At 34.1% G+C, this 11,288-nt stretch overlaps 2 protein-coding genes across 2 annotated transcripts; one reads left to right on the plus strand and one right to left on the minus strand.

Annotated features, from left to right (window-relative positions):
• Nucleotides 1-64: 64 nt before the first annotated feature.
• On the plus strand, nucleotides 65-3,896 carry rbis (ribosomal biogenesis factor). Its single transcript, XM_041247173.1, has 3 exons — nucleotides 65-181; nucleotides 2,108-2,224; nucleotides 3,701-3,896. The coding sequence occupies exons 1-3, from the start codon at nucleotides 71-73 to the stop codon at nucleotides 3,767-3,769; spliced, it is 297 nt and encodes a 98-aa protein (XP_041103107.1). The 5' UTR covers nucleotides 65-70; the 3' UTR covers nucleotides 3,770-3,896.
• Nucleotides 3,805-11,041, minus strand: LOC121314169 (transcription factor E2F5-like). The gene is made up of 9 exons (XM_041247170.1): nucleotides 10,726-11,041; nucleotides 8,907-9,016; nucleotides 8,572-8,733; nucleotides 8,163-8,206; nucleotides 7,783-7,847; nucleotides 7,165-7,426; nucleotides 6,000-6,200; nucleotides 5,778-5,822; nucleotides 3,805-4,620 (listed from the first exon to the last, which is right to left on the minus strand). The coding sequence occupies exons 1-9, from the start codon at nucleotides 10,864-10,866 to the stop codon at nucleotides 4,511-4,513; spliced, it is 1,140 nt and encodes a 379-aa protein (XP_041103104.1). The 5' UTR covers nucleotides 10,867-11,041; the 3' UTR covers nucleotides 3,805-4,510.
• Nucleotides 11,042-11,288: the final 247 nt, after the last annotated feature.

The raw sequence follows: 11,288 nt of genomic DNA on the forward strand, positions 1-11,288 counted from the left end.
TGCAATAAATAGCCTACTGTTTGGAAGTGACCATTTTGACTTTTCAATAACTTTCCTCAATCAGGTAAAGATGGCTAAAAACAAATCAAAAGGACAGAAGCAGAAAAATGTCTTTCAAGTAGCCAATAAAAACGCCAAACCAAAAAATAAAACAAAGCCTGTTGCAACAAGCCTTAAAAGGGTGAGTACTGATTGATTTTAATGTAGAGAATCCTTTTCTTACCTGTCATTAACATACCAACTTTCTCACACATCTCTTATTGCTTTGTTGTTGACTTTAATCAAATACTATACTTGGTTTCATCTATATAAGTAACTTGACACCACATAGTTTCCATTGTGCAATATCGAAAGCGATTGTATGGCTCAGCTATGGTCCTGTTACCTTCAACAAATGAAGTCAACTGCGACAGGAAAAATCAGATTGAGTTTTTCAACAATTAAAAAGGTTATTGCAAACTTGTTAAAAATGCATTTAGACATGTCACTATTTTGTGGTAATATTTAAATAAAGCATCTCTTTCACCAAAAAAGTATTTAATAATATATCAAAGTAGATTACTGGTGTATGTTAATGCTTAAAATGTCATGCATACAATCACTGTTGACAGTGTTTCTCCAGTATTGCAAAAATGCAACAGGCTCTACTTGTTTGATTCTTTTTTTAAATTTTGCAACAGGAAAGAGCCCAGTTGTTTTAAACAAATCTATTTTGGCTATTTCCCCAAATCTTGCAACTACATTAATTCATTTAAACATCTTTTTCAATGATATCAGCAAAATGTGGTTTAAGATGTCTGGGAATTTAAAGCATGATATTGTTTTGTCTTTAACCAAATGATCGTTTTTATTTTCGAGTGAATTCATTTGTTGCAGTTTGGTTTTTTTTTTGCCAGCAAGTCTTTGGAACTCCTAATGCCATTAACAAAACACACTTTTAGTTTAGTTTTACTCTTCACTGGATCACAATTACAGCTCTAATGTATTTGCCAAATTTGAACAAAAAACAACTGTTTTGGGCTAGTGGACCATTCTGAATTCACACGGAGTTCGGCTTTGTCTATTTTCCAAAGCTACAATTTAGGAAGAACTGAATTATTGTACTTTAAGCCAAGCACATACTAAATACACTTTTGGGACTGAAAATAGTGCAGAATAGATTTATTTAATTCTAATTCAAAGTTTTATTCAGTCATGAAAGTCTTCTAAAATGTATTTAAGGAACTTAAATTGTGCTGTGCATCTGTACACCATAAAGTATACGGTTGTGTCTGTTGTAGTGGATTGCATTGTTTGTATGCTCCACTTCTGACTAATGCTACATCCTTAATGTGTCACTCATTAATCATTTTATAATAACTGTTTCAAGGTCCTGTGCGGATGTGGGAACTCTTAAGGACTGAATGGATGGTTGTCTGAATGAATCTACTGGTGTGTGCCAAAAATCTTTGTGACCAACCTAGATCGCTGAGCTCTTTGTAGTCATATGAAGCTTGGTTTAATTAGTAAATTTTCATGAAATGAGCATCTGAGATTTTTGGCACATACTAAGCCAGTCAAATATGCTCTTTAAAAATAGGAACTTCAGACCCCATTACATAAAGCTTTTTAGATTGAAGGAAAACATATTTAATGAAAAACAGAGAACGTATGAATCAATCAATTGGATTGAGTTAGCACGCACACAAATAGGTAACATTTCTTCCTGTGTACTTTTATAATTTAATTCAGTGTCTTAAACATTCACCATGTACTGCAGGCTAATAATTAGTGTGCTGCTGGTTTGAATACTCTAAATAGACCTACTGTATAAGGGATTTAAGTAAATGTATCAAGTATGTACAAGGTCCCATGTTAGACCGCACAAAAAATATACTTGCCATACAGCATGTACATTTTTTTTTATTGTTTAAACATGAAAAGCTCGACACGGAAAATAAACAGAAATAGCAAATTAGGATTACAGCAGTGCTACTTTCTTATAAAAAGGCTGTTTTGTTTTCTTTAATTTTGCATTGTAAGCTTTCTATAGTGTATTTTGTTGCTTTTTAAAATGAATGTACACCTAATGTAGGCTGGTAACAATGAGTGTTTGTTCTTTATTAAGATAAAAGTTGGCAATAGTGACAAGGTCGACAACATGAATAAAGTATTTACAGAAGTACAAAGGGAAGTCAAGAGCATATCGAAATGCACAGCCCAGGAACCAAGACAGCAGCTTCAGGTAAACCCCTACCTCCTTTCAGAAAATAATCCAAAATGTCAAAATAATCCACAACAGAGACATTACCTTTTTTGGTTAAAACCCAGAAAACCACTAACTTTTAAAAAATGTTTTATTGAATATAATTTTAAAAAGCAGACTAAATTGAAGCAAAACAAAACAAAAAAAGTTTTACTGCTTCAATATTTGTTTATTTTTCATTTAAGAAGTCTTCTAATTTGTCCTGTAGTCTTTTTGAACCCAGAGCCTAAGATTGGATACTTAACTAAATCAAGAGACACATTATTTTAGAGCTCAACGTGCCACATGTTTGGACAGCTCTGACCTAGGAGATTATTCTCTAGTGGGCAGTAGGACAGAGAGGCTGGACCGATACCAAATTACATGGATTTGTTGGTTCAGCCACTGTTGATCCTATCTCATTATTTAAGGAGGCCATCTCAAAAACTGAGAAAAACTAGTTGTATCTCAATGAACATAACCCACATATGCAAGTCTTAAAGCAGAAAAACTATTTGTTTGATTCCACATTATACTGAGATTATTCTCTCAGGATCCTGTTTTTGTATCAGGTTATGATTTGCTTAAAGCGCTATTAATAAATAAATTACACCGTGTAACAAATTATTATAATTTTTTTTATTCCTGGGTAGTAAGTGTTATTTCCTAATTGCTTATGCCTTAAAAGTATAGAAAATGGCTATTATTCCCCACAAAATTTAAAATCTAAAAAGTAAATTTACAGTATAATCGTAAATATCGAAAAACTACACACTTCTAAATCTTTTGTAGTCATTTTTGTATTACTTTAGTATAAATACATGTTAATTTGGATTCATATGTTGTTTTTTATGTGAATGAAAAGACACACATTTGCCCATTTTCCCATTGGAAATAGTGATATTTTGAAATATCACTGTCCTGGTCACAAAAGCAAAGTTTGTGGGGAATAATAGCCATTTTCTATACTTTTGAGGCATAAGCAATTAGGAAATAACACTTACTACCCAGGAACAAAAATTGTGTTACATAGCGTTATCAATCACTGAACTCCAGTTTATAGAATAGTTTGGTAAAAGCACAGATGAAAATGAGAACTGGATCACTGCAACTCACAAAGATGGCACTGTTGAAATGTTATTGTACTAATTGGAGAATATGTCTTTTTGAAAAATATTTTTTAGCCAAAATAAAGTCATGTTGTGACAGACAGTCAAATTACTGGACTATACCCAATGAATCATAGAATGCCACCAAGTACCACATTTGAAGTAAATTCTTTATGATGGTAATCTTCCTCAAGCCAAAAATACTTCCAGCCAAAGCACAAACATAACATTATACCAACATGTACTGTATCCTATAGGGGCACCAATACATAAACTAGCAGTAACCCCATGGAGAACTTCCTTCCATGGTAAGCCACTTTGTTAGTTTCTTTAATTTTTGACATTTCGTTCTTTCTCTCCCTTCAAGGTCACAAAACCAGCACCTGTCGAAATCCTCAACATGGATGCAACTGCACAACTGTTTTCTCATTTATAGAAATCTTAGAATAATACATTGACGAGTGTTGATTCTCAGAGACATAGGATTTATTTTATGCACATTTGTTCCAAACTTTGGTCCAATTAAAAAAAAAATTAAAACAAATGTGCAAAAAAGAGTCAGTTTTCAGTCTGTACAAAAAAAGCAACCTGTAACTACAAATAAAGTCTTTGTAAGCTTTTCTGCCAATCCAGGAAAGTTTTTTTAAAAACCAAAGTTCTGTGACAAAAGTCACTACACTAAAATGTTATTATATATACACAAAGAAAAAAAACACTTTAGGGAATGGCAGTAACAAAAACTACATTCAACAAGAACCTGAAACACTAAAATGTTGTTCCTTGGCAGTAACTTTCGTTTTTTTTTTGTTCCAATAAAGAACGTGCATGTAACTTCATATACAAAATAATTTGAACAAAATATCCATTCATGTTATTCTGGTATAATGCCTATTTAAAAAATAACCATTTCTGTACTTTGGAGTGAGCACCACCAACTATGAACATAATGCATCACTGAAAAGTATTTAACTGAAATAATTTCAATATAAATCTGTTAACTAAATGAGATTACTCTTAAGTTTCATGTCTGGCAAAAACAAAACACGCCATAAACATAGCAATTACAACTGAAAAACATAAATATCATCCTTACATTACAGATTAGTTTAGTATAGTTAAGACTCAAGGTATGATTGCAGGAGGTAGTCATGATCATTCAAACATGTTGCAACATCAACTAATAATTTAGAATTTGTACATCGAAGAGATCACAGACTCCTTCATTGTCATCCAGATTAAAGTTGTAATCAACACCAGGTGTTGGGGACAGTCGAAGCAAGGGGAAAACTGTAAAAGGAGGTACATGGTTTACATTTCATAGACAGAAAATGCATTAATATATATATATATTTATTATATATATATATATATATATATATATATATATATATATATATATATATATATATATATATATATATATAGACACACACACACACACACACACACTTCACTTATATTTGAGCATCAGAAGAAACTTATCACTTATATTTGGATAAACTTCACTAGATCAATAAATGATGAACTCTGTTTTAGAGCAGGTACAGTGACTTTTTATTGTGCTAATTAACAATTGACATCACGAAGATGCTGCAAAATGATCTGTCGATCTTGGGCAGGTGTTGTGACTCTTGGACTCTCAGTTCGTGGCTTGTCATTGACAGAGTGTGTCTGGTTATACCGTCTCACTAGGTTTGAAATTGCTGGCTTGAGCACCCAAGACGGCGAGCCACAGTATGCTGTCCTAGTCCAGGCTCCAACGTGCCGATTGCATGAAAGCACTGCTCTTGCCAGACGTGGCATTTTTTTTTTTTTTTTTTTTTAAACTGTGATTGTCTTTATTGCTTTTATTCAAGCTCATTCCATATCCAGTGTCCAAAAAACTGTCTCACTAATTAGGTGATTAAGTGCATATGCTTCATTCATTGTCACTCAAGCTTGTCATGAGCAAGGATGAATGAGCGATTAAAAAGAAACCAAAAACATTTTGTCAATGTCCATCATTTATATACCTTATTTGTGTTATAATAGTGAAATTCTCTTGATGCTCAATTATTGATATAACTTTGACACACACGTTTTCAAAAACACTAGAATTAAATTTTATGGTCATGAAGAATTCTTAAGATTCTGGCATGACGTGACTAATCGGTGTTACCAATATCCATGCCAACATACAAAAGCTTTAACTTTAGTTTTGCTCAGTGTTGCAGTTTTCGTGATGACAATTCAAATTGCAGTATTTACAGTAACATCATGATCGTGGCAAGATTGAAGTAACTAACCCATAAAATGTTTTAGTTAAGTAGATACAAATGTTACAGTAATTTTAGGATAAAAGAAATACTCTACATGAAGATACAGTACGATGAAACAAGACAATGTATATCTTGGATGTTCACAATGTCTTTAAATGTTAGATCCCCCCTTCCTCCCAAACTTACCATCAGAAGACATCAATTCATCCATCAAATCTGCAACAATAGGTCCTAAAATAAGACGACAAAAAAAATCTATGTCAGTGATTTACTGGTCATGCTATGCAACTTTTACAAGCTGAATACACAATACATTTTAAATGAGGAGTTTGAGAATGTTCTATGTTCACACCCAGTCTATTAAAAAAACAGACCAACGCAGATAAATTCACCACATTTTATCCTTACCTTCAGATTCTTCCTTTATCTGATCAGCAGTGTTCAGTTTAAGAATGCTGTTAACATCCAGGGGAAGCAGAGACTGAAAACCATTGGCATTGTTGATTGAGTGATTATTATTTTCCATTTCAATGCCTGTGCCAGACAAGAGGTCAGGGTCTTCTGAATATTGGGTAGTTTGAAGAGTACTGGACTGTAATAAGCCACAGTCTAAAAAAAATAAATAATAATAATAATAATAATTGGATAAATATTTAATAAAAAAAATAAAAACATAATAGCTAATGTCACACACTCGAACTTTAGAAATGTATTATACCTGCTTATCTACAAATGAACCTCTTAACATTATAAACCAGAATGCTAGTGACATTCAAAAATAAATAACCACTGCCTACATCCACAGAATGCATATATAACAACAGTGCAAGTGTGACACACACAGACAGACACAAACGGACTGCGTTATAAGCCTTAGGATATGTATTAGTTCACCCATTTTGTACATAAACCTTAGCTGCTGAGTGTAGGGTGATTGAAGAAATGCAGAGTAAACCAGAGAAGGAGTTGCTGCTTCATTTAGCACTGGTATTACAATCAAATGGCTAAATATTATATTTAGTAAATTAGAACAAATAACAATATTCTAAAAAAAAAAAAAAAAAAAAAAACTGTTAAATAAAAGCACTGCAAGTATCATGTAGGCGAAGAACAGTAGCAATGAACGTGCGTTTAATCCTCTTCATGCTCATCAGTTGCACTTAACCCCAAGTCCACAGCATTTCCTTCCTTCTGAAACTTTCTACAAGTCAGATCACAGTTCCACAACACTGGTGTCCCAAGAGAAAGATAAAACATGCCTAGGAATGCTGTAGCAAGTCTTCACTGCTGCTCTGTTATTCTTAAAAGAGAACCACGGATATGCCTTTAAAAACCTAACAAACATAAGCTGTTGCCTTAGCCTTGAGTACAGTGGTGTGCAAATTTATTAGGATGCCCCTTGCTTCTGTCAATTGTCAATTAAACTGCAATACTGGGCCTCAATTTAACAGTTTACAATATTCATTATTTAAAAAAAATGGTAAGGCATCAGTGTGGGTGTACATAAGTTTAATTATGAACTAATGTAAAAGGTATAAATGTGCAAAATGGATTTGCCTTTAGTAGTACATACCAGACTGCATCTCTGCTGTGGATGTATGTGGTATGTGTGATTCCAACAAGGAGGCCTGTTCTGGCAGATGCCGAGCTGGAGGTGACTTCTGGGGAGTTGCAGGGGTGGCTGGTGGAGTAGGCATTACCGACAGGTCATCAGGTGGCGGAACTGAGAATACCACCGGCTTCGATAAACTGGACTCTCTGTTCATTAAAATCACTTGGATAGGTCCAGAGTGGCTTCTTAAATTCACCTGATATTTCTTATGTCCATTTTGCCCCTTTCAGCAGGAAAAAAATCCAGTGAGACGTATGATACCATAAAAATGACAACGTAAGACAAATGTTATTACAGTAAACTACCTGTATACACAACTTTATCCTTTCGCTTAACTTTTAAGCCAAAAGATGCTTATACAACACAAGGCCATTTTTGTCCATAGCCAAGTCATGCAGAATAGAAAGTAACTGCAGGTATAAATCTTGAAATATAGTGTTAGGCTACGTACAGGTAAATCCATGCAAATGTCTTCATGGATCCTACAGTGTTACTTCTGAGAATTATTTGTCAGGTCTAAGTTTTGGTGCAAATGCATTCATTAAAAAAAAAAAACACAGAAACACAGTCTTTACATACCAATTCAGGTACTGGTACCTCCAACTGTGTACCTGAAGGAGCCAGAATTGCCAGGAGTGTATCACCTATGGGAAAACCAATTCAGAAAAGTTCAAACAAAATGCATAAACATTCAAGACCACCTATATCTATAACTATCTATAACTACTTAAACAGCATCAGTGTCTTAGTGGCCATAATTATACAAGGGCAAACCCATGACCAGGCCTGGTTAATTGGTCAGTTTAATAGAGTATTGATGCCTAATACACCTCTTTACACATCAGCAGTGTTGAAAAAGTTAATACGATTTTACTGCAATCAGTTTATTTTCTCTTGCAAAATATTTTGAAACGTTCTAACAATTCAAGTGCTTAAAAAGGAAGAAAAAATATACATACCACTGAAACAATTGCAAATATCATCATGTGTAACATATGCAAACGTAATAAAAAGTTGAGGAAATATTGTAAAATAAAAAGCAGACATTTTAAAAATTATTCCATTTCATGGCATGACAGTGAAACTCAATATTAGGGTTGACCTACTAGAAATTGTTTACTTTGAAAGTAGTAATATCAAAATATCTATTGTAACTTATGTTGGAGTTGATCAACAAAATAAATAAAATACATACAGGATTGAACAGTTTTAGCTAATTCATCCTGCAGTAAAGAGTCATGAGGGAACAGCTGAATTATGTGGATTTGGCATCTGGTCCGAGGGGCAACATTTTTTTTTTTTGTGTAGTTTAATCCTCCCATACTGTATATTGCAACAAGACACCTCTTATTTATTTATAAAGGATATCTGCTGTTTGTTGGGTCATCAGACACGTTCTTTATACTTTGCTGAAGCCAGATTTTCTGCTGATCCAGATCTTTCTCCTTCACCTCCAATTCTTCAATCTGTGCCTTTAAATGTTGGAGTTGGTCTAAAACTTCTTTGGTATTGCAGCCTACACTCACACCACTGAAAAATAAATAAATAAATAAATAAATATATATATATATATCAGAAACTCACACCTGTTGACATCTTGAAGCAAACACAATATAACAATAAGCCTGCAAACTTTAAAATGAATAAAGGGAGGCAATGACATACAAGTACCGCTAAACAATCCCTTCAATGCCACCACTTACTTCCATTGAATGCTGTTCTTCGTTTTCTTCTCAATTAAGCCGATTCCCTCAAGCACATTGGTAATGTCATATATTCTTCTTTTCTGTCTGACAGCAAGACTGTCAGCTGCCTGTTAAAAGGATAAGAACTCTCATCACCAGTCTGAATTTAGCAGAGAGAAAAAAAAAAAAGTGTTACTCTGAATTGTCCTTGAAAATCTGTCTCAGTTTGCTGTTTGAACATTAAAAAATGTTTACAGTATGTGTGGTCTTGAACAACAAATTAGAGCCAACACAAGTGGAAAGCTGAAGCCATTTACAGTTCAGTAGTGAATTACACAGACAACTGTGTACTGTGCAGTGATAATGATGTGTACTTTGTATTAAGAACTCCCACGATAAAAAGAAGCACCTGTTCAAACATGAATGCACACATGTGGTTAACTGGGCTGTAAAACATACCCTACTGTACTGTAATTATTAACCGAATCAAAACTAAATCTGTTAAGTATATTAATACCATTTACAGACCACATATCAGTAAAATCTGCTAACTGAAGACGTTGACCAGTAGCCTTTACTTTGTGGGTGTAAGGTGAAGCCATGAAAAGAAGATAAACAGCAATGCTACAAGCTTGCCAGTAATTGAATAGAACAAATAGCAACACTACTGTGCCAGGAAGCTTTGGCGGGAAAGAAAGGAGGGAGATGGGTCTATGAATAATTATCTTGTGACAAATATTGTTAATAAAAGGTGTTTAGTCTTAGTTTCAGTAAAAAGAAACACCATTGTTCTTTTTTGTATGTTATTGGATGGACGTTTCTTTTGGGAAAAGTTAAAAGGTAAAACAACAACACATTCATGGAGTAGTACATTTTATTACACGTGATGATGGCCTAATGCCAAAAACACAGATTGAAATCTGGCCATACTGTACTGTACGTTAAAAGTTTACTATGTATGCAGTACAAAAAAAATTAAAAAATCAACACGTTCAGCAAACACCTATGGGCATTTGTTATGCATCAACTTAAATTCAATTAAAAAAATAAATTTTAATAATGCAACAATAATGCTAGATAATGTTTTTACACCTTACTAAGTTGTTAGTTACGTGTTTACGTAAAAGGCAAATGTCAACATACAAAAAAAAAAAAAAAAAAAAACGCAGAAATGTGTGTACATATATTAGTACATTGAACTATTCATTCTACACACTGGTCGAAGTTAAAATGACAATATCTACGCTGTAGTTGGCTTGTCAAGGAGGTGTGTCCAACATTGCTACAATTGTAATAAGATTAAATTAAAAAAAAAAAAAAACAAACAAACAAAAAAAAAAACAGTATGTTATTAGTACAGTGTATGTAGGAGAACGATACTTAATTATCACATGTAATCACTGACATTTTTAATAATGCAAAAATAAAACTTGAGATGTGTTGTCATAACCATACACCTGCCGAGAGAGGCTTTGGTCTGCCGTATTGACACGAAGATGAAGAAATACAGCAGGCCATGGTCTACTACGACTGTCCTGGCAGTAGTGTGGGAATGGACTCAGGTGTACCAAAACAATACACACTACAGTTTACTAAGCATGTCCATAAAAAGGACACATAATGATGGTCGGGGAAAAAAAAAAGTTTAAAACTGTATCTACAATCATGTTAAACTACAAATTGTACGGAAAAAAATACTTCTGATAAGTAATTAACTGGACTTTTGAAGTTAAATGTGTGCGATGAAAATCACGTTTTCTTTTGTTTAGCTTTGCAATGCAAGACCATACTGACTTAGCATGGTCTGTTAACTACTGTAAAATACATCAAAACTGACCAGTTTAAGATCGAGCACTCCATCCTTTGCCTCTTGCAATAATGTTACAAACTTGGTCGTGAGGAGCCCCAAACTTTTCTCGTGGCGACTCGGGGTACTCGGGGTACAGTTCTGCTGGCTCGAGCTCACCGACTCAGCCATGACCTCCAGGCAGTGTTGTGTCCAAGATCACACTACACGCGTAAAAGCCAAATAAAAACCTGTATCGCAGCGAGACTGTAATCCAAGACGTTCCAGTTTGTTTTGTTAGTTGTTTATAACATGCAGATAACATCTCGCACGCTTCACCGTTAAGGAACAGGGTCAGTTTTAAACTGGAGGAACTGACGTCAGCTCACTGTTCCCTCGGCAACTGGAACAAAAAAATTACCCGACCCCTCCTTTTCAGTAAGGAAGTGGACAAAATTAAAGACAGACAATAGTTTTGCAGCAGGAGTCAGATTTTTCAAGAACGTTGTTTTTGTCACACTTCCAGTTTCTAACTTTAATTACATTTTATTTGGACAATGCTTTTATAAGTTTACTCATGAATTTTGTATTTTTCGGAGGAAAATGTTGGACTG

Source organism: Polyodon spathula, chromosome 4, assembly GCF_017654505.1.
Source record: "Polyodon spathula isolate WHYD16114869_AA chromosome 4, ASM1765450v1, whole genome shotgun sequence".
NCBI lineage: Eukaryota > Metazoa > Chordata > Actinopteri > Acipenseriformes > Polyodontidae > Polyodon > Polyodon spathula.

Excerpts from the sequence above, each read along its gene's own strand:
- rbis (XM_041247173.1), top strand. The coding sequence starts at position 71 with ATGGCTAAAAACAAATCAAAAGGACAGAAGCAGAAAAATGTCTTTCAA. Across the intron at positions 182-2,107 it reads TTGCAACAAGCCTTAAAAGG|ATAAAAGTTGGCAATAGTGA; the intron begins GTGAGTACTGAT and ends TTCTTTATTAAG. Across the intron at positions 2,225-3,700 it reads AACCAAGACAGCAGCTTCAG|GTCACAAAACCAGCACCTGT; the intron begins GTAAACCCCTAC and ends TCTCCCTTCAAG.
- LOC121314169 (XM_041247170.1), bottom strand. The coding sequence starts at position 10,866 with ATGGCTGAGTCGGTGAGCTCGAGCCAGCAGAACTGTACCCCGAGTACC. Across the intron at positions 6,201-7,164 it reads CACAGCAGAGATGCAGTCTG|ACTGTGGCTTATTACAGTCC; the intron begins GTATGTACTACT and ends TATTTTTTTTAG. Across the intron at positions 4,621-5,777 it reads TGAATTGATGTCTTCTGATG|TTTTCCCCTTGCTTCGACTG; the intron begins GTAAGTTTGGGA and ends CTCCTTTTACAG.